Raw genomic sequence first — 23194 nt, 5'->3', positions numbered from 1 at the left:
TTCTGCTGTGGATATTGGGCAGGATCTCTGAGGGCTTATGGGGGGGGGGGTAGCCCCGTTGGCGGCTTCAGCACCCAGCCCTCCCCCTGCCCTGCTCATTTTGCCTTTCTTTCCCCATTTCGGCCCGTTCTGCTTGCTCTTGCTCTACTGTGTTCTAGCGATTTTATACTTTTCTAAAGAGAATTTTATTGTTGTTGTAAAAGATCATAGGCCGCTTATGCATTGAGGTGATGCCGTGTTCTAAACATCTTGTGTCTTAGAAGTCTGCCTTTCTGGTCATGGGAAAAGCGAGTGACCTTTTTCCTTCCTATTTGTGTAGCTTTCATGAAATGTGGAAGCGAGGACACTGCTCCAGTTATTATCTTTGTTTCCAAAATGTTCGCCGTCGATGCCAAGGCCCTGCCCCAGAATAAGCCCAGGTAAGGATAGGGGGAGGTTGGGCCGGGCCAGGGAAATGGTGTGTGTTTGGTGGCGGTGCGGAAGCGGTGTGGGTGGGAGTGTGCAGACGCTTTTCTCCTCACACCGGGATGGGTATGGGGCACCCCCGTGTGCACGGCGCAGTCTTCCTGTGACCCCTCTGGGGGAGAGAGTTGTTGAAATCAGCTCCAGGGCGATTGATTTGAGCTGATGTAAATTCAAGGAGAAGAGTAATAGGAGTAGCCACAGTTCATTTGTATTGAGCATACGGCACGTTCTTTTCCAAGCCTGCCTTGCCGACCTCAGTGGAGACTTAGGACCATGTGAGTGTGTCTGCTGATGGGTGTGGGTCGGGGTGGGGCCTGGTGCCTCTGGGAGTTGGGTTATTTCTCACGTTTCCTGTGTCTCAGAGAATCTCTTCTCCATCATTTGGGTTTTCCATGTGTGTTCCCCTCCTCGGCTCCACTACCTTCCCGTTCAGATCCTGATCAGTTCCTGCAGGAATTACAGCTTCAGCCTCCTGGCTGGTCCCCCTACTCCGGGCTCTGGCTTTGCCAATCCGTGTGCCGTCCGTCCTACACTGGGATCTTGGTGTCTGGAATGAAAACTTGATGTGGGTGCCTCGAAGCTCCTCTTCTGTAGGACCCACATCTACTCTGGATGTTCTTCGTAAGGATTTTTTGAGTAACCCGAGAGAAATAATGTAAATAGTACTTCTTAAGAATGTCCCGTACCGGGCGCCTGGGTGGCTCAGTTGGTTAAGTGACTGCCTTCGGCTCAGGTCATGATCCTGGAGTCCCGGGATCGAGTCCCACATCGGGCTCCCTTCTCAGCGGGGAGTCTGCTTCTCCCTCTGACCCTCCCCCCTCTCATGCTCTCTCTCTCTCTCTCTCTTTGTCATTCTCTCTCTCAAATAAATAAATAAAATCTTTAAAAAAAAGAATGTCCGGTACCTCGGGGGCATCTTAAGTCTTATTCTTCTGTCTTACAAAGAATAACAGTGGTGACACTGACCACTGGCTGCCATCCGCGGAGCTCAGACAGTATTCGTATCTCAGTGTCCATGGGCCGTTGAGATCCGACAGCACTTCCCGAGTGGGAAGTAGTCAGGGTTTCAGTTTTACCTGTGATGGAAAAGGTAAGTTAGGGGCTCCAGGTCATGGAGCTGGAAGGAGGCCACCATGTTCAAACCCGGGACTTGTCCATTCACTGCGTGGAACCTGGCCTTGCTCATCCAGTGTGGCTTGTCTTTCTTTTTCTCTTTTCATTTTTCCAGCTTTTACATTTGAGTTTACTCTTCATTTAACTTTGAAAACAGCGCTGTCGTTGAATATTGAAACAAAAGCAGTAGGGAGGGGCGCCTGGGTGGCTCAGTCCTTAAGCATCTGCCTTCGGCTCAGGTTATGATCCCGGAGTCCTGGGATCAGCCCCGCATCGGGCTCCCTGCTCGGGAAGCCTGCTTCTCCCTCTGCCACTCCCCCTGCTTGTGCGCTCTCTCTCTCTCTCTCTCTCTCTCTCTCTCTCTCTCTCTCTCTCTCTGTCAGATAAGAGCAGTAGTGAGTCGGGAGCTCTGATTACAGTCCTTCATGCAGCCACTGCATATAAAGGACCAGCAGTGAGGGTTATTCCGCGGCCCCATTGAGAGTTCTGACACTGAGCACCATCCCAGGATGACGCGCGTCAGCCTCACGTGTGTGTCATTGTAGCAGTGGCAACAAGGCCACTGAGTCTGGCTGCCCCATTTCTTCAGTCTCATCTACCTCCTTCCTCTCAGGTAGGGGTTTTTCCAGCAAAGAGTATTTATCAGGAGAAAGAAAGCCATTCTCAGGACAGTTTACCTTAAATCCAGTGACTAGGCGACCCTTTCCACGTGGTCTACAATGAACAGGCATGACTTCATTTAGCACACACGGGACATGTCTGTGCTTGACGGTGTGGCCTGGGTGAGGGGTGATGTCTGGGGTTCGGTCGTCAGGAGCAGAGACTGGCCTTGAAAGTGCACAGTGTGTCAGCCAGCTGTATGTCCACACACACGGCAAGGCCTCCTCGCTGAGTAAAATCGGCACGGTCCTTCTGATACTATCAGAAACAGCGGTAGTATCTCCTGGCTGCGCTCCTGGTTCTTGGTCCCCTTCACCTGGAATGTTTTCTTTTGACCACCTTTCATAACTTGGTCAGTGCGCACTTCTAGAATCTTCCATTGCAGCTTTTCCATCTGTCTTTGGCACTGACCCGTCCCCCTGGCCCTGGCACTCTGCACACAGACCGAATTTGCTGAGCCACTCCAGGTTCCACCTTAGGAATTCTTCCTTGCAGTCCAGTGCCTCTGCCCTCGGGACAGCACGCCGCCGCTCCGCCTTACCTCCCCTGCCCTCGTGTTTGCTCTTCGGCAGAGCTCGTTTTCCTGTTGCACCATTGTGTCAGCCCTCTAAGGTTACTGAGAGCTGATGCACAACATTTTTACCACTCCTTTCTCTCTGCTCCCTTCCTCGTCCTCCAAAAGGCATTGCAGAGATGTCCCTGGGGGAACAGCACCTCCACCAGCTCTGCCTTCTTTACTTGCCTCTCCTGCTTTGTCATATTCTTCCCCTCTGTCCCTTTTCTTTGCATCAGAGAGCACTTTGTGAGCTTGAGAAATCTGTTTAAACTTCTTCATTTGGGTTCATGTCAGGGTATCAGAGTGGTGCCCCAGGGCCAGTTCTTCCTGGTGGAGTTGGGTTTGACCCCCAAAACATAGTAAGTGGTTTCTTTCACCATTTTGTACAGCTGGTGAGCGGACGCCGGCCAGTGTGGAACAGCTGCTGCTCCTCGGCTTCTCACCGAGTGTTCTGGGAAGTTCCACCCGGTGTGGCTTTTCAGCGCCCACCCCTAAATCTAGGCCAGCAGCCATCCCACGTTTTAGATTCGGGGCCTTTGTTTTTGCTGTTCTCAGTTGTAGTTTATCACAGATCCTTAGGAGTATGTACTTGGTCTAACTGCCTGTTAGGGAACATTGTATTGAGTTTTCAGGCAGGTCTCTCCCACTGCGTCCCCGGGTCCATGCGTTGCTTTTGCTTCCTTCTTGAGAACGAGCTCCTTCTAGGAACAAGATGCGGTCTTCACACAGAAGCCGCTTTTCTGGGTCTGTCGCTTCGCACCATCCCTGCTGCCTCTGGTGGCAGGCTGTGGCCAGCCTTCCGGCCTGTTCCACACCGAGCAGAGCGTGAGCACTCCGCCTGGAATCCAGAGGCTGGATGGATGTGCGTCCTCGCCTCTTCTCCTTCCCCTCCTCATTCACCTCCCCAGCCTTCCAGTCAACACACTCACCTCTGGTCTCCTTCGTCTCTGGTGCAGGAAGTGTTAGTTCAACTACAGCCTGAAGGACTCATCACCCACAGCTGTGCCTTGGCTGGTAGAGCTCTGTTTTCTTGTAGATCAGTCCTCTTTATTCTCCACAAACGCAGGGTACGCAGTGGGTACCTCATATAAATCCTTGTGATTTCTGTCTGGCTGTCTGCTCCCTTTCCCTGTGCCACCACCCCCAGCCCACAGCAGTGCCAGGCACAGGGGCGGCATCCCTTGGATGGGTGGATGAGTGCTGGACGGGCAGCAAGCCTTGTTACGGTTCATGCTAACTTGATGAATATAAGTGCTAACTTATTCCAGACCATGTCATGAATTTAGGCGGAATGAGGATGTAATTTATGTGAATAAATATGTATCTTTCTTAACCAAAGTTAAAATGATTTACTTAATGTGATGATGATTTTATCATCTTTAATTCCTTCTCAGTGGGAGACATCCTAGGGATAATGAGCATTAGGTTTGGAGTCAGATCTGGATTTGAGTTTTGGCTCCTCCATTTATTTTCCAGTGACTTTAGGTGAGGTTAAATTTCCTAAGCCTCTGCTTTCTCATTGTAAAATAGGGATGATAGCATCTATTTCATTTAACTGTTGTAGTAAGTATGTACTATAATTATGTAAAGTGATTAAGACCATGTCAAGATCCTAGTGATAAGCCCATTGAAAGAGACTTTCTCTTCATGTGCAAACAAGTGTCTCATTTTTTTTCCCTCCCTGTTCTAATGATAATATTACATCCTGCATTTATAGTTTAACTTGCACTTTGCAGATATTCTGGTAAGCGAGTTTAAAGTCTATAGATACACGGGGTTGATTGAAGGGGCAGCTGGAGTGTTGGGCCTGGAGCAGAGCAGGGTGAGGGGAAGGGCCTGAGCGCAGGCCATCGCAAGGAGAGGGAGAAGTGGATTTGTTGGCTGTTGATCCAGAGCACAGCCTGCAGCTGTGGCGAGAAATTTCAAGGAAGCAGATTTCATCCCATACTTGAAAGGGCCTCTAATGCTTGGAGCTTCCAGGAGAGGGGAGCTGGTCTCTTGCAGGGGAAGTGGGCACCTCCAGCGCCAGCAGTGTGGGTTGCCTCACGGCACCTGGCCAAGCTGTTCTCAAAGATCAGTCTCTCAGGTTCCTGTGTCCTGGGACACAGCCCCGCATGGCACGGTGGGGATGAGGTTACTTGTCAGGTGTCAAGTCAGAGATCAGGGAGAAAAGCAGAAATGATAGTGCCAAAGGTGAGGGACAGCAGGAGGGAGGCACAGGGTGACAGGACCAGACCGAGGAGCTCAGCTTCCAGAGCTGGAGCATAGAATTAGGACCAGAGAATTCGCCTGAGTATCCTGATGCTCGGTCCCAGAGTTGCCGGGCTGAGATGCCCCAGTGCTGCTGACGTCAGGGCAGCCGTTGGTCTTGCTTGGTGTTGGGGTTGTGCATGCTGGTGGGTTTAGGAAGGCCTACACGTGGGAAAGGAGCCACATCCTGGGAATTAATATACCTGCGTGGTTTCTGCCTTCCAAACTTAAACTCCCAAACAGAATGCCCATTTTTATTCAACTTAGCGCTCCCGTTTTGTAAAGACTTTTGTTATTAAAGCTGTGCCTTTTTTGTGGCCTGTTAGACTTGAGGATAACTCTTTAGGAAGAACGGCTGAATCCCCTACCCCACTCCAACCAAGACTAAGCCCCCAGCAAACACACAGACACACCCACACTCTGCCTTTTCTGTAGTGGTGCTGGGGTCTAACACCATGTGACCTTTTAGTCCCGCTGAGTCGCCATCATTCAGCCTGACCGTGAACCCTTCCTCTTGGACCCCGGTTCTTCATGCAGATATATTTTTGTGCTTGTGGAGAAAACCTCCATTTCCTATTGGGGTCTTACGCTTGCTTCTCCACGGGGGTGCTCTGAGCCCTGGTATCAGCCATTCGTTTCCCTCCCTTCCCTTCTGGTCACCTCATCCAGAAGGAATGTGGGCCTTCCAGAAAGGCTCCATGCTGTTGTAGATGGCTCTGTTTGGGGACATGGGCTCTCTCATGCCGCTCCAGAAGCTCAGAATAGCTGGGGACAGAGCGTTCTAGAGAAAGCCTGAGAGGTCTTCTCTTCTGTCACCACAGCTAGGGGGAGAGCTTGCAGAAACCTTTCGCCTGGAAGGGACCTGGGACCCGTCCTCCTCTTATCCAGCCACATTAATCATTGCCGTTTCCCTGCTCCAATGACTGAGAGATGCTTGATGTTGCCAGAAGTTAACATATCTCTGATCTCCTGTAGACCTCTCACCCAGGAAGAAATTGCTCAGAGGCGAGAGCGTGCAAGACAGAGGCATGCGGAGAAGCGCGCAGCAACGCAGGGGCAGGCACGCACGGAACCCCCCCAGGACGGGAGTGCCCTTGACACAAGTCCAAAGGGAGAAGAGCCCAAAGGTACAGCTTTCCTAAATGGGTTTTGGCGCACAGTACTGGTTTATTGGGCATTTACTTAACTTAGGACACTCTTCCTCTAGCTCTTGAGCTTGCCTTTAAGTGTAGCTTTTATCAGTATTCCGTCGTTCTTGGTGTTTCTTCCCTAAAACTGGGCCAAATGGATCGTATTCACTGTTCCCTTTATTTCTAGGCGCGTCCTGGATTAGAGAGAGCGTTGTTGGCACTCACTATCCTTTTGTTTCTGGCAGGTGATGAGCATCAGGTGGAGAGTATGACCCTTAAATCTGTGCCCCAGGAAGGAAACAACCAAGAGTCTTTTATTGCATTTGCTCGCGTGTTCAGTGGTGTGGCTCGAAGAGGAAAGAAAATTTTTGTCCTGGGGCCCAAATACAGTCCTGTTGAGTTTTTGCGGCGGGTAAGAATTGGAAGTAAAACATTAGTATATCGTTCCAAGGTTCTTACATCTTTTCAGATTGGTTGAGATTTACCTTATTGGTAGATTTATTTTGTCTCTAGATAGGCACATTCAGATGATTCCATGTATCTCCTCTTATGTTGCTTTGGGGACATTTGGTAAATTTATCTCACTTAGTAGGGTTTGGAAAACTAAACCAGGATATGAACTCAGTTTTCAGGCCTTATCTAACGAATTACAAGGCTTTTGAGGGCCAGAAAAAAGAACTGGTAGGAAGAGCTGCCATGCTGGAGCCAGGGCAGTGGCAGATCTTCAGGAAACACGGAGATCCAAAAACTGGGTGGCACAGGCCAAAGGCCTGGGCAAAGAGCAGGTGACAGGCCTAGTTGCATGGTAGATGGATCCCAGAAATTGATCAGGAAGGTCTGGAAGCAGGTGAACAGCCAGCATCTAAATACACCTGAGCCAAAGGGCAAGAAAGAAACCACAGGCTCCCGCTCCCTCAGCACGTAGGTTCATAAGCAAGGTATATACGTAATAGTTACGTTACAACGGTCGTTGGATGACGGAGGTGCCAGAAGTCCAGAGAGTGAGTCACAATCAGCAAGGAGCTGTGAGTAAGAACTTGGACATGCCGTGTCCCGAGGAGAGCACAAGCTCCTCTCCTTGAAGGGAAACCAGAGAAGCTACTGGACTTGGCGGCAAGTGACGGGGCAGGGCGGCGTTGGAGAGGGCCCGCCATCAACTTGCCTTGAATGCTTATTCCACCAGTTTTAGCAGTTTAATCCTCGGAGATCACGCTGCTGGGGTGGTGGCCCCGCTGCCCCGCGGGGTGGCGTGTTCTGCTTCGGCAGGCAGGAGCACGGCAGTTGTGCCTGGGGCTCTATTTTATGGGGGCTGTGATGGCATGTATAAACCCAGTTATGCACATCTTAACACCTCGGTTCAGACATGGCTGATAGTTTGTTATTTATCGGGAAGGGTCAAATGGTGGCTAATTCTTTTCCTTTTTCTCTCAACTGTCAAGATGAGTAAGAAATTGTTACTTAACGTAGTACTGATTTATTGGGCGTTATAAATTCCACGAGCGTTCCGATTTGTCTTCTTTACGTAGTGTATCTTTGCTCTCGTGGGCCTAGATGTTGAAATCACTTCTCGTGTGTCAAGACTCGAGGAGCAGCGATGAAATGAATTGATGGCACAGATGACTCTGTACTCCAGCGGTCGGGGCCCCATAAAACTTAATTCCAACCTGCTTTAAAAATAAGGGGACTATATTACACATACCCCAGACATAAACCTTACTGGACTTGAGTGTTCATCCCTTAGGTTACTTTTCTGTGGCTGCATATTACCAACCACTACAAATTTAGCCAACGATACACATTGTATCATCTCACAGTTTCTGTGGGCGGGGAGCCCAAGCATGGCTTAGCTGGTCTGGCCTGGTGTCTCACAAAGCTGCAACCAGAGTGTTGACCAGGTTGTGTGCCTTCTGGAGGCTCATTTGGGAAAGGATCTGTCTCCAGGTTCACTTAGGTTGTTGGCAGGGTTCATATCCTGGTACCTGTGGGGCTGAGGGCTCCACATTCTTTCCGGCTGTCAGCCGCCCTCAGCTCCTAGAAGCAGCCTGCGCTTTCCTATGCTGTGGACTTTCCCAGCTTGGCTGCACTCCTTCAAGCCAGCAAGAGGGTCCAGGCTGAATGTATTCGCAAGACAGTCTTGCGTGATGTTCCGTAATCATGAGAGTGACATCCCGCCGCCTTTGCTGTATGCCATTGATGAGAAGTAAGCTACGGGCCCCCCTCACACCCAGGGGGAGGGGATTGCGTGAAGGTATGAACAGGAAGCAGAAGCTATAGGGGGCTACCTTTAGTCTGTTTTACCACTTATTATATGCACTGTGAAAGGCTGCATTATTTTTGAACTTGGTATTGATGGAATCTTCCTGTAGTTATTCTTCTACAACTCACTGTTTTTACCTAACGTTGTGAGATTAATCCACATTGATGTCTATTTCTGTGCTTTCATTGTTTGTTGCTGCATAGTATTCCATTATATAAACAAACATTTTATTTTTCCATTTTCCTGTTATTATGTATTTGGGTCCTTTCATTTTCTGCTAATCTAAACAATGATATCTTGAATATTTTTGTACATATTTCCTTGTGCACGTTTGCACGAAATTCTAGGTAATCCACCCTTAGTGAAATTGTCTGGGTAATAGAGTATGTGTATCTTCGGCTTACCTGGTCAATTCCAGACTGTCCTCCAAAGTAGTTGTTCATTTACACTCCCAGCAGGGGTGCCTAACAATTCCAGTGTTCTGCAGCCTCACCAGAATTTGTTATGGTCAGGATTTTAATTTTTGCCATTCAGATGCATATGGTATGGTCTTTTCAAGAGGTTTTATTTTACTTTTTCCTTATTACTCTTTTAATATGCTTATTGGTCATTCATGTCTTTTCCTGTGATGATATCTTTGGGTCATTTGCCTATTTTTCACTTGTATTATATACACATATTTTTTGATACGGGTTTTTAGATGTTCTTTGTATAACCTGGATACTAATTCCTTGTCACTTTTAAGTTTTGCAGATTATTCTCTAGTTTGGGACTTGTCACATTTTCTATTTAGTATCTTTTAATGTACAGAAATTCTTAATATTAATGTAGTTGAATTTATCAGTCTTTTCCATTATGGGTTTTGCCTTTTGTATCTCATTTAAGAAAATTAAAATTATGACTGTTTCAGAGGCAAAATTTTCACCTATGTTTTCTTCTAAAGTTTAAAGTTTTGCCTTTCTATGTTTAAATGTTTAATTCAGTGTTTATATATGATACGAAGAAGGGATCCAATCTTATTTTTGTTCCCCATACAAATACCGGTTGTTCCAACTGATCCAACACCATTCAGTGAATACTCCCATTTCTGCCCACTGCTCTGCCGGCTCTGTCATAAATCAAATTTCATATGTGAATTGGTCTGTTCCTCAACTGTTAGACTTCATTTTTCCTGTTCTCTATCACTGTCTCTATTCAGTGCTGACTTCCCTTCTAAATATTTTGATATTTAAAAGGCCATGTCCTGTACTTTTTTTTTTTTTTTTTTTTTGGTGAGTGCCTTGCTTCCTCCTCTTTACTCTTCCATGTAAGTTTTTAGTCCCTTTGTCAGATTCCGTGAAGAGCTCCATTGAGACTCTGATTGCTTTAAATCAGCCCATGTGTTTAGTGTGATTGACATTTTGCAATATAGGATCTATGACTCTATTAGGCATATCTATTTAGGTTATTTTTAGTGTTTTTCATTGAAGTTTTATAATTTCCTCCATTTTTATCACTTTTGTTACTTATTCCTAGGTATCTTATATTTTGTTGCTACTCCAAAAGTTACTGTTCAAAAAAATATTTTTTTCTCTTGCTGATGTAGACAGCTAACTGTTGTATACTGTCCTTGTGTCTAGCTACCTTGCTAAATTGTCTTAACTAATTTTACGTGTGGTTTGGGTGGGTGATCATATTATCTGTGGATAATTCTGTTTCTCCCTGTTTCATCCTTCTGTTTTGTATGTCTTCCCAGTGTGTCTTTAGAGCTACCCCTGCGGAGTTGGCTCTGAGTCAGAACACGCACATTTAAATGTGGCATGTGCCTGCAAGGCCAACGTTCTCATGGGGTTTCCAAGTCTACCCCAACACAGTAGCTTCTCCCTCCTCTGGGCTTTCATGAATTTACTTGCCTCTAGTGCTTTTTGGTCACTCGCTCCATGATGTTAGTTATGTTTATATGTGCTGTAACTTCACGTTTTTCCCACTTCACAGATAGTGGTACCGTAGTGCGTTGGACCCAGGGGCACCAAAAACAAGTTTTCAGGGCACTTGCATTTATATGGAGGTTGCTGAATAATTCAAGGCAATACCGTGAATACTTTTCAACATCTTGAATAATTCTTGGCAAAACGTACATACTTTGAGACGGTATGTCTGTAAGAATGAATACGACAGGAGATGAGCTCATAAACCTGTTATCCTGGCAGCAAATTTTTGCTGTGTTTGTGCTCGGTCTTCTCATCAGTGTCCGCAGCATTTCACAGTGTGCTCCCTTCCAGATTACCAACATAAGCATATAATAGCTGTGGCTTGGCCATTTTCATGGCATTTTTATCACATCTGACTACTCTTCCAAAGTCATTTTTATGTGTAGCTCAACACTAGCACCTGTTCTTGCTGAAAGCTCCAAGGGCATTATAATAAGATTGAAACAATTTGAAGTGAGGATAGTAATAATCATAGCACAGTTGTCACCAGAACTGGTGTGTGGCGTGGTTCACATAAATACTGGCAGGAGGCCGTGGGGGGGGGGGTGTTTATTGGCTAATATGGTGGTACAGGTCACAGCGGATTCGTATTCCTGAGCCATAAAGCTTATGACTGTTGGGGCGCCTGGGTGGCTCAGTTGGTTAAGCGACTGCCTTCGGCTCAGGTCATGATCCTGGAGTCCCGGGATCGAGTCCCGCATTAGGCTCCCTGCTCAGCGGGGAGTCTGCTTCTCCCTCTGACCCTCCCCCCTCTCATGCTCTCTTTCTCTCTCTCATTCTCTCTCTCTCAAATAAATAAAATCTTAAAATAAAAAAGCTTATGACTGTTGAATTCTTGACAGTTTTTCAGTATTTGAGAAGTTTCACTACTTCATATTTTATTTCATACCATTTCAAATTTCCATATTTCAGGTTTACATGAAGTGTGACTGTACCGTCTCACCTCTGAATAGGAATAACTGTATAGATTCTAAGTAATGTCTGTAGTTAATGCCTCCTAACTTTTCTTCAACCATTTTTCTTTGCCCAGGTGCCATTAGGCTTCTCCGCTCCACTCGATGACCTTCCCCCGATCCCCCACATGGCGTGCTGCACCCTAGAAAACCTGTATCTTCTGATGGGCAGGGAGCTGGAAGGCCTAGAGGAGGTACCTCCAGGAAATGTGCTAGGTAAGGCGGCACTGTGCCCCATATCTCCGTACCTGCACTCTGTTCTCAGAGCTCACCCAACACATGAACTCTTAGAAGGAAATGACTTTGATCTCTTTTAGTGTGGTTATTTTTTTTCTGGTGTCCTTAGATTTTAACATACCACCTTTGAGCAATTAGCATGTGGATCGGTAACTTGCTGTGAGTTACAGTAGTTCTGTTTTAAAAAGCACTGCTTAAGTAATTTGCGAATGCTCTGTTTTAAGTGGGGGTTCCATTTGGTTGGGAGCAAGAAGGGGAATTCCTGCTCACATAAAAGTCTGATGAGTGAGACACTTCGGTTCTAAATTACTGGAAACTATTCTGATGTGAATTCTGATGTGATTTCTTCCAATATTTTTAATCCATTGAATGTTGCTTTACCAGTAGTAATCAGCTTACGTCCATAAATACTGTTTGTCAACCCCATAATGTTTATTGGCTTCTGCTTCTGTGTGCAGAATTCACTTTTTGAGGTCCTTAATGCAACCCGGAAGTCTCAGATTGAGGAATTGCGTTTGGAGCATCACAGGAACCCCGTGTGTGCTATGGAATGCCGTATCCCCTGTACTGCCGGTTTCTGAACCCTTAGGGTGTTTGTCAGCTCTAAAGCTATTTCTTGGGTGATTGCTTGGGCTGGGAATTCTCTTTATGTTTTCGAGAAATGGTCTAGACTACTGGTCCAGAACAGCTAATGATTTGTTTGGATTTTGTGAACCTGAGTCCAAGAAATTTGCCTAAGCATTTTGCCACTCCCTCACAGAGATCCATTCTTTTTTTTAGTTTATAATTCTTTTTATTTTTTATTTTTTGGTGGAGAACCATGGAATTAGTAGAATTCCTAGCTTTTCATCACTGTTACCCATTCTCTTCCATTCCTTTAACAAATGCCATTGAACCTTGACAGTTGATAGAACTCTGAGCTGCCACAGCCAAAAAAATACTTTATCAGGAAGGACATGGGAATGAAGAATGGAAAATACTCTAGTTTTGGTTATAAGATTACTGTTTTGCTCAGACTCAGTCCACTTTGTTTCTTAAATGGAAGGTAAGGCAGAACATCTCTAAGGTCAACCCTCAAGTGAAAGAGAAGGCGTTTGCAGAGTGAAAGGTTTTTGTCCTGTTTCCTCCAACTAAGGCCAGTGTTGGCAGTCTTTCCCCGGTAGAGGCTGGGGACTTGACAAGCAATGGTTTCTGGATCTCCACGTGCTGTCCAGGGCTGAGATTCTGCAGTTTATAAGGAGGAAAACCATCTGTCTTTCATCTGCCACCCAGGGCAGCCCTCTGCCCACCATCTGCTGCAGGAGACCTTTGTAAGCTGTCTTCCTCTTGGAGAAAAGAGGTGTGCCTTCATTTCCGTTTACTGCTATCTCAAAATAATGGTGGGGTGCTTGGTAGGAGCTGGGGTGATGGTGCAGGTGATGAAATGTTTGTTCACCAAATTTAGCTGTGTAGAAACAACACAGATGGACACACCACTTCGGGACTAAGTGGACGGAAGAGGAAAGCCAGATTTATTTTGCATAGGAGTTAGGTTGTGTTTAGCTGCAGGTAACCAAAAACCAACTGCGGAGTTTTGAATTTCACTCAACAGGAAGCTGGAGGATAGATAGTCCAGGGCTGGAGTGATGGCTCTCCTGCGACCTCAGGGGGCCAGTTCCTTCTGTCTGATTGTTTGCAGTGCTCAGCGTACGGCCTTTGCCCCCAGGGGACCACGACAGCTTTGGGACCTCCAGGAATCACACGCACAGTCCTGGCAAGAAGAGGGCACAAGGGCCAAAGGTCTTCTCACAGCACTTCTGTTTTCATTTGGGAAGAAATGCTCACTTAGTGACGTCTCTCTCTGTATTCTCATTGTTGGTGACTTCTGTCACATGGCCAGCCCTAGTTGCAGGAGAGGCGAGGGATCCTGGGTTGTGAGTAGCCTTCAACTGGCTGATCCACGCTGCCAGCCGCATTCCTCCCGCCCAGGCCTGGCCCTGCCTGGGGCCCTGCTGGCGCTTCTGTTTCTTCATGTTAAGGAGGAAGATAGTCCACGAGGAGGGTTACGAATGTAACCTTGAAGGGGTGGGAATCCAGCCAACCACTTTGATTTGCCTTTTGAACTGAAACTAACATAATTGTTTTCCTTTTATTAATCCAGATCCAATTGAGCCCCATGCAGGACTGGAAAACATAAGTATACCAAAATTCTGGTCATAGTTTTGCCACTAACTAGTTGTATGGCCTCGGGCTGGTTGTATAACCTTTCTGGACTTCAGCTTCCCCAAATGATTTGGACTAGAGCAGTGATTGCTAACATTTCTTGGGGTAAAAATAGAATAGCCACTTTAAAATTTTTTTTTAAGGAAGACTCTTTGTTTTTTTAAGGAAGACTCCCGAAGACTCTCAGGACTTATTTTATTATATTTATCACATACTGTTATATTTATCATACATTCTAAACTTTAAGGATGGAATATTAAATAGCATCATATGGAGGACATTTTATTGCTATAGCTATAAAATATACACAAAATTATATTTTGTACATTTTGTTTTAAGATATGAATGGAATTGAAGTTTCAAGTTGCCATTATATTATGGTGGGTTGACATTTCAGTGATGATGGAGCGAGGTAAAAATTCTTAGTACTTGTGTCATGAAGGTCTCTCATGGATTATGTCGGTTTTTCACTGGTTGAAAAAAATCCTAAACTAGAGTATCTCTCAGGTCCCTTCCAGGTTTAACTTTTCAGGCTTGTGCTTCTTAGAGAAAAAAATGTTATTTCAAGTAATTAGGATATTTCCCTTCCTAGTGTCCATTGAGGGGCAGTGAATTTCTGATAAGGTTACTTGGATGGGTTGATAACCCATTTAAGTGGCTGCATGGGGACATCTTGAACCTCGTTACCAGCACTAGAGTCAGGACAACACTTTCAGGCAAATTCCACTTGTTTGTTGATTAAAAACCTGGAGCACCTGTCTCAGGAGCAGCAGTTTCATAAGCCAGGTGTTTAATAAGGAACTTCCCAAAGCTAGGAGTGCGTTTCCAGCAGCGGAGAGGAGCAGGCTGGGGGAACGGCACCCCCGCCACCAGGTTGCCCGGTGAGTTGCCCCAGAGCGGGCACGCAGCCCAGCTGGGTTTTGTATGCTTGTCGGTTTGTCTTCTTGGGGAGATTTGAAGTTAAAAAAAAGTAAGATGATGGCTGAATCCAGTCGAATTGATGTACACGTTCCACTTATTGTTGCTGCGTAACAAAGCACCGAAGCCTGGCGCCTTAAAACAAAGACGGCTTGTAGTTTTTCATGAGTCTGCGGTTTGGGCATGGTTTGGGGGGACACCTGGTCTCCGTGCCTCGTGGTGTCCGCTGGGGAGCGCCGGGCCTGGGTGCCGGACTTAGAGGAGGCTCCTTTCACTTCCTCGTGGGGAGGCTGCTGCTGGCTAGCTGGGGCCTTGGCTGGGGGTGGGACTGGGGCCTGAACACGTGGCTTCCCCATAGGGCGGCTTGGTGTCCTCCCAGTGCGGTGCTGGGCTCTGCAGGGCAGCATCCAGGAGGACGAGCCCGGAGAAACTCTGTCAGCTTTAGGACCTAGCCTCCCCTGGCTCCGACCTCACTCCGTAGCAGAAGTGAGTCACCACGACCGGCCCGTATTTGGAGGGAGGAGATGGACTCCACCTTTTGATGGAAGACATGTCAAAGAACTTCTGAACGTGTTTTAAAATGACCACACCATGAACCATAGATAATTCCTTGTGTTCTCTTCTATTTTAGCAGGCCCATGACAGGACACATATTACAAATTAAGACATAACAGAGTTTATAGCAATCAGGGCAGGCCTATAAATCCTGTCTATTTTGCTCTTGTTAATTTAGAGAAAAGGTTGTAATTCCTGTTTAATAAGAACATAATAGAGAATGATATGACTGATACCCATGTGCTTTTCATCAGTGATGATGCCGAGTCGGATTGATCAAATGCAGATGAAAATTTCTGTTGGAGAAGGAAATGAAAACTTCTATGGCATTTTTTTAACAAGTCAGTGCATATAGGCAAAGTCCAAAGGAAAGTTCCTTTATTGGCACTTGGAAGATGTAGAGTTCACATTTGAACTCTGTTATAACTCACTTGGAGAACTTACATTGACTGATAAGTGTGGAATAGAGTTTGTGGTCTGGAAATAGTTGATTTAAAGTTTAAAATCATTTAATTCCAACCTGATGTTTAAAAAGCTCCGATCGATGGGACCAGAGAGACCTCCCCGTGTTTAACACACAATAGCCCTTTGTTCAGCCCCTACCAAGAACGTATCTAAAAATAAATGTTTGCTACAGGCTCCTATTAAAATGTGAGGGGAAATTGAATTAGGATTCCAAATCTTTAGCCTTTTCTTATACACTTTCAGAACTCTTCCATGTGTTTAAGTCTTTAAGGTTTCAAGGCCATATTATAAGAGGAAACGTGATACTCCTCTTTTCACAACAGGAGGAAAATAACATTAATTAGCTTTTTTCTTAGCTGGTTTTAGTTCTGCCACGGTGGGTTGCTGGGTGATGGGAAGTCAGTGGAGATTGAATGAAGGGTGTGTGTGTGTGTGTGTGTCCGTCTGTCCGTCTGTCTGTCCTTAGTTGTGTGGGGAACTTGAGGAGTCAGAACCTTTGGCATTACGTGCAGATTTGATTCTGTTGTTGCCAAGGAAATCTCAACAGTTTGTGACTCTTAAGTCTTAGTGGTACATTGAATTCACTTACTAGTGAATTTCTTTTCTCTTTTTTTTTTGTAGGTTTTTTTTTTATTATGTCATATGACTTTCTTTTAAAAATACACCTTATCAACATTTTTACTTGGAATCTATTTTAATCAGTAAATAGTAGCCTTATTAGTCAATTCCTAGGATTAATTTTCAGCTGGTTTTAATAATTTTTTTTTTACAGATGATAGTGATTTTATTGTGTCCTTATAATGTGCCTTGTTTCTTATTTTTAAATTGCCTATAGAAATATGATAGGTGCTCATTACAGCTGTTCTGTTATGTCTGGTTCCCTCCTAACTTTAATGAAAACACTTGTTTTAGCTTCAGGTTTACTGCTGCCGGTTGGTTCGTATCTCTAATGTGTCATGCTAGCAAAGTATGCTTCTTTTTTTTTTTTTAAACCAGGAATAGATACTGAATTTTATTTATGTGTTCCCATCATCTAAAGATAAAGTTATAGAGCATTTCTGCTTGCTGTAATTGATATCATGGATTATATTTAATTATTTCCTGATTATTCAGTTGTCCTTCCATTCCTAGAAGGAAAGAAAAAAAAAAAAACAGCACTTGATCATTGCACATTCTTGTGGTACACCATCGGTTCTATTTACTAGCATTTTGTCCAGATTTCTCTTGGATACTAAGTAAGTTTGGCCTTTATTTTCTTGGTATTTCCAAAATGGGAAGCGTCCTCTCTTCCACCCTCGAGAGCTGGGCTGTGTAATGGTAGCCACTGGCCATATGTGCTTATTTACATAGGCTGGGACCAAACAGCATTAAAAGTTGACTCTGTCAGATGCGCTAGTCACATTTCAAGTGCTCAGTAACCACGTGTCCCTAGTGGCTGCCATACTGGACAGTGCTATTCTAGGGAAATTTCTATAGGCTGTGATAATTACCTTCTCTTTGAAAGTTTGGAAACAGTTCACTTGTAAAATCATCTGGGCTAGAGACATAAAATGTTTGATTCTTTCGATCTGGTTTATTGTCTTTCTCAATTCTCAGTTTCTGTTTTCTTGCTTTGTTTCTTTATTATATAAGTTTGTCTATTTTATTTTGATGTTATAGTTCTTCTATATGAATGCTGTTATGTTTTAAGTACTCTTTAAAAGATAATTTTCAGTATCGTGTAGGCCATAATATAGGTACATTTGAGAAATGCAGATAGGCTGAGTAAGAGTTCTCTCTTCCCGTAGGGGTGACCACCACTCTCTTTATATGCACATATGAGCATATTGTTTCTTAAAATTGTGGTACAAAATATAATAATGTAAAATTTACCATCTTAACCATGTTTAATTATACAGCTGAGTAGTATATATTTAATACAAAAATAATCATGTTTCCTGTGTTTTCTAACCTGTACGTATTTCCCCTAGAGATGATCTCTTCTCTTATATTTAGAGCTTTTTGTTTCAGTACGTTTGCTGTAACTCCCAGGACAGTGTTAAATGGTGGTGCAGTAGTGGGGTCTCATTCCTGACGTTGTAGGAATTCTTACAGACGTTATTCTGGGTTATATAGGAGATTTGATCTGCGTGGTCTTTATAACAATACAGTGACTACAATGACTGATTCTATTTACTAGATTAATTTTTTAAATGCAGATAGATGTTGACTTTTATCAAATGGTCTTTTCCATACCTTTCAGGCAATAGATGTTCTTTCTTTTTTGAGCCATTTTATGCCATGAATCTCAGTAACACATTTCTTAATATCAATGAGTCACATATTCCTGGAATAAACAACTGTTGAATGTATTTCAGTATGTTAATAGAGCAATGAATTCAATTTGTTGGTGGCTTTTTATGTAATGTGTTTATAAGTTTGGCTGATCTGCATTTTTTATATACATATTTATTTTATATTCATGGATTATAGGTAACAGCATTCCACTGGCTAAGTGAAATGAATAACAAATTAGGGACAGTTTTCACTGTTTCTGTTTTATGGGACAGTTTAAATGGCACTAGAATTTTCTGGTCCTTAAGCAATTTGATATTAACACCCATGAAACCAACTCTACCTGGTTGGTTGTCAAGGTTGTGATTTGTTAGTTTTATCAATTGTTATTCTCCCTTTCAGTTTTGTTTTTTTTTTTTTTTTTTACTGTTCCTTACGTTGATTTTGGTACTTCATGCTGTCATAGGGAATCATGCATTTCAGATTGGTTATTTATTTCATTTGAATGGATACTAGTATCGATATTGATTATAATAATGACATGAAAAATGAGCATCTGTTAGTGCTTATTGTGTGCTGGGAACTTCTGTGTATTTATGGGTAAGTATCTGATTTCCTCCCTGCCAAGTGAAACAGATGCATTTTACAAATGGGAAAACTGAGGCTTGTGAAGGTTGTAATCATCTATAGAGCAAGCTGAGAGGTTTGTCTCCCTCTGTACCCATGTTATTTCACCTTCTTTGTTTCTGTGTTAATTGTTTTTTTCTTTTTTCCTTTTCTCTTCATCAGTCTTACTTGGTTGTTTGTTACATTGTATTTTTACTTCTATCATTAATCGATTCCTCATCTATTACAGGTTCTTAGTACATTAGTTTAGCATCCTTAAGAAGCCTTACCTCCTATATACCATATATTGCTTTATTTCATTTATTTGTTTAGAAGAATTGGTTCACTTTTTTTCTATTTTTCAAATGAATGTGTTTATGGCCTGAATCTTCATATAACCTTGTCTGGATTTCTTTAGAGTTTTATACATTGTTTTCTTTATCATTGTGTTTTTCTGTGTACCTCCCAACCAGAGGACTGCAGCCGCACATTAGAAATGCAGCAAGCTGTGGGTCCTTCCAGCCCTCACAGCGCCACCCGGCCCACGGGTGGCTGGAGTCCCCTTGTCTGTGGCCTCACACGGAATTGTTAGCATATGGTTTGGCAAAATGCTTATTACATCAGTTAAGGTGTGACTGTTCATCCTTTTTTCACCGAATGAAGTAACCGGTTGTAACTATATAACTTCTTTTGAAGATTATTACAGGTTTGTAACCTAAGAATTGTCTGTTAATAAGCTCATTGCCTCTCTAGACATTATGCGAGAACAAAGGATTATTTGATGGGGATTTTCTTCCCCACCATCTTGAAAGAGGACATTTCCTTTTTTTATTGTTAAATGGCACTGACAAGATAGAGAGCAGATTTGACCTTCTTGGTATTTTTAATGCATGACAGAATGGGGAAATCATTTGACTTTTGTAAATGGTTTAATGAAGGTTGGGAAGATGTCCTTGATGATTGATACTATAGTCTTCTTGTTGATAAGGTGAAATTTGATTTTTTTCCAGTAGACAATCAACTGATTGTCACAAAGCCCGAAAAATACGCTCTCTTATACCCCTAAATTGAATATGTGACTCCAAGATGCAACAGCTCCACTTGTAGGTATATATATCAGAGAAGCTTTTAAGTCTGCTCTAAACAAGGAGACAGGTACGAGGATGTTCATAATAGCACTGTTTATGATGGCAAAAAAAAAAAAAAATTGGTAACTGTCTAAATATCCATGGACAGCAGAATGGATGGGTAAATTATGGTGCAGTCATACTCAGGAAGAATATTATACCCGAATGAAAGTGAATGACTCCACAACACTGAACGTATTGGCTGGGGTCAGGCTCACAAATACAGTGGATTTAAACAACAAGCGAGTTGCCAAGCATTTATATAGAGGTTAAAAACACATAAATACTGTGTATTGTTGAGGGACAGATCCATATATAATAAATAATGCAGGGAAAGGTAAACTGCAAGTTCAAGGCAGTAGCTCCTTGGAGAGATGATTCGGTTGAGGAGGGAGGAGTACCCTAATATGGGGAATGTCTTCTTTCTTCAGATGACTAGTGGGCCTGTAGTGTCTGTTCTGTTTTTCTTTTTGAGCTTTTCATATCTTGAATGTCTTCTCATATATTTTTTGAATTAGGAGGAAAGATGGTGTTAATATCTTTACTTGACATCATTGGTGCTGCCTTATAGAACTTGTCCCTGAGGACTGAGTTGCGAAATGGGAAGTGTATGGGTTGGGGATAGGGTACTCTGGGTTACATTCCCACTGAGCAGTTTTTAGCTTTGTAGCCTTAGGTGGGGTGCTTAACCGCTCTGATCCTTAGTTCCATCTTGCAGATGAGGATAACAGAAGGCTCTGGGATGGTGGCCTTTATTTTGTTTCTAAAAATATCAAAGGGCAAAATGTTAATTAAGTAACGAGGTTATTACCATTGATTTCCATGGGAAATATTAATTGACTGGCAAAAGCCACACATATAAAGAAAATAAATCCTAAGTGAAGCACTTAATTATGAAGACTAAAGAACATTTTTCTAATCTAACATGTCATTTATTTAAAGCAGTTCTTTTTATCTAATGAAAAAGTCCAAGTAGGCCATCATAAGCGTTTTGGTGCTTCCCTTGTTGTAGTGAAGCCCATCTGAAAAATGTCTTCCAGCAGGATATGTAGAAAAGAAATTAGATGTTCTGGCTGTGACTGAAACTACTTCTTTACTCTCTGTCTTAGTCCTAGTTACTCAGAAAGAGTCGACGCTTCTCTTAGCTTCTCCAAGAGAAAGCTTCAGGTAGCAGAGATGTTAGGGAGTTGGTTTTCCAGAGAGGCAAGGCAGAAGGGCTGAATCCTTGAAGCTACTGAATGGTCAGCATTGATGTTGGAGCTCCACTCCCAGCTTTAGATCGGAGCCTGACTCCAGATGTAGGCGTTTGGGAGGAGGAGAGGCTATGTCTTGCAGGTTGAGAGAGGTCAAGAATTTTCTACTGAGAAGCATGTGTGCAAGCTTGAACACAGAGCGCAGAAGGAACTGATTCTTCCGTGAGAGGCCAGGCCATGTTTTGTCCATGAGCTGTGTGCGGTAGAATCAGTTAAGATTTGAATTCTTTATTTCTTTTTTTTTTCAATAAGTTATTAACTATTAAGATGAGTATATATTCTTCTGAAATAATATTCTGACAAAAATAGTGATTCATAAATACCAAGCATTCCACGGGATTGCAGTATAATTTGTTTCCTTAAAATAAAAAGAAATATATTAATTTTTTAAGCTGTCATCTGCCAGGGAACTCCTTAGGCCTCTGTAATTGTATTAAGAGCCACGGGAGCTGAAAGCACCTGGGTTCTGCCCTGGAATAAAACAGACTGTGGCCTTTTTCCAGTTTTGTAGGTGGGGCAGGAGAGTCACTTTACCTTTTGCTAGAGAAGGAAGTTTCTGTCCGTTCGTAGCTGGGTACTTAGCTTCTTCCATCCTAGCTCTTGACACCAGCTGGTTTGAGAGAAGAATCCCTTAAGGGGAAGACGTTTCTTTAGAATAGTAGACACATCTTCTTTTCATTATAAATATTCTGGAATTTCATGGCTGAGAGCAGAATCTCCTCTTGGTCTGAACATTTCTCATTAAAGGGTATCAGGACAGTAACCTTTTTTATTTTTTAATGTGATAAGATCTTGCAGGACCCCAGAGCCAAGGAGATGTTATCACTTGGAAGGTCTTTGTTTCTCTCCTGCAGTACACTGAGATGAATCGCTTCTTCCTCCCCTCGGTGTGACCCAGGTATTCTGGGAGGCTCACTGCTACATCCTGGGCTGAGAAGCAGGAGGCTGCTTGATGTTAGAGAAGCAGAGAGATTCTGAGTCTCAGCTCTTTCTCTTTGCCTTGGTCCAGCCATGCGGATAGCACTGTCCTCCGCTCTGTAAGGCCACTGTTGCCCCCAGGAGCTGTTTGAATCCTTTCCTGGATTGTGAGCTGAGGGTGCTCCCCCGGCAGGGCAGGACCCCACTGCCTCATGGTCTAGAGAGCTTGTCTGTCCCTACTTGTTATTTGTGCGGTATTCTCAGAGGCGTGATGTTGAGAGACTTCGGCTCCGCTGACACTTTCCTGCCTTTCTTCTCTGTTCACCGTCTTCTCTACCAGATCCTTTGTACTCTTTCTTATATTGCTTTTTGGATGTTTCATGTTCTGTAAATCCCGTGTGCTCATTTAAGCTCTTCTAGGGCAGGGACTACAGCTTACCTGTAAACTATATACTCAGGTTTGGTTTTTTTTCCCAGATGCACAGTCATGTGCCAGCATGGTTTATGAAATAAACCTTACCTACCCCTGAGTTTTACTGCCACTTCTGTCGTTAAATTTCCACTAATACTGTAGTCTGTTATTGGGCTCTGTTTTCTGTTCTGATGTATTTGCCATTCTGTATTGTTTGGTTTTGATGGTTTCAACGACTCTTTGTTAATCTCATTTTACCACTTTTTTTCAATAAGTTTTTGGCTGTTCTTGGACATTTATTCTTCCATGTGAACTTGAGATCATTTTATTTCATTCCAGTACATTAAATATTTATATTAAGACATTTTATTTACAAAAGTGAATCATGGGGGCTCCTGAGTGGCTCAGTTGGTTAAACGTCTCCCTTCAGCCGAGGTCATGGTCCCGGGGTCCTGGGATCAAGTCCCGCATCTCGCTCCCTGCTCAGCGGGGAGTCTGCTTTCTCCCTCTGCCCCTGCTCTCTCTCTCTCTCAATCACTCTCTCTCAAATAAATAAAATCTAAAAATGAATCATGATCACTTTTACTATAAAACTCAATAATATAGAAAAATAGGTAAATTACATTCATAGGGTTGATGATTGTAGGTGTTACCAGTGTAATGTTTTCTTCCAATCTTCTAGCTGTAAGTACACCTGCTCCTATAAAAGGAACTCATTTTATTTGTGTGAATTTATAAGTTCATTTGGGGAGAATTGACATTTTTGTCCTCTTGAGCCTTTTCTAGTAACATGGAGCTAAGGAAGGGGCTGTGATTTATACCCAGCACTGCATTGTATCGGTTTCCTAACTTTATTACCAAATCACATAAACA

The 23194-nt window shown here is 43.6% G+C and overlaps 1 protein-coding gene across 3 annotated transcripts in view; it reads left to right on the top strand.

The window, feature by feature from the left end:
- The window catches only part of EFL1 (elongation factor like GTPase 1), a 117659-nt gene that overhangs the window by 35345 nt on the left and 59120 nt on the right, over positions 1 to 23194 (top strand). For 2 of the 3 annotated variants that reach the window (XM_025893043.2, XM_025893044.2), the window contains exons 12-15: positions 320 to 419; positions 6020 to 6171; positions 6420 to 6586; positions 11432 to 11570. In XM_025893043.2, the coding sequence (XP_025748828.1) occupies positions 320 to 419; positions 6020 to 6171; positions 6420 to 6586; positions 11432 to 11570 (558 nt within the window). The remainder of the gene's footprint in view (positions 1 to 319; positions 420 to 6019; positions 6172 to 6419; positions 6587 to 11431; positions 11571 to 23194) is intronic. The other variant, XM_073882180.1, reaches the window with a different exon arrangement.

This window comes from Callorhinus ursinus, unplaced genomic scaffold (genome assembly GCF_003265705.2).
Source record: "Callorhinus ursinus isolate GAN/ISIS: 27379988/994484 unplaced genomic scaffold, GSC_fseal_2.0 scaffold45, whole genome shotgun sequence".
In the NCBI taxonomy this organism is placed as follows: domain Eukaryota; kingdom Metazoa; phylum Chordata; class Mammalia; order Carnivora; family Otariidae; genus Callorhinus; species Callorhinus ursinus.
The sequence above is the reverse complement of the archived record's forward strand: the minus strand, read 5'-3'. Positions and strand labels throughout refer to the sequence as shown.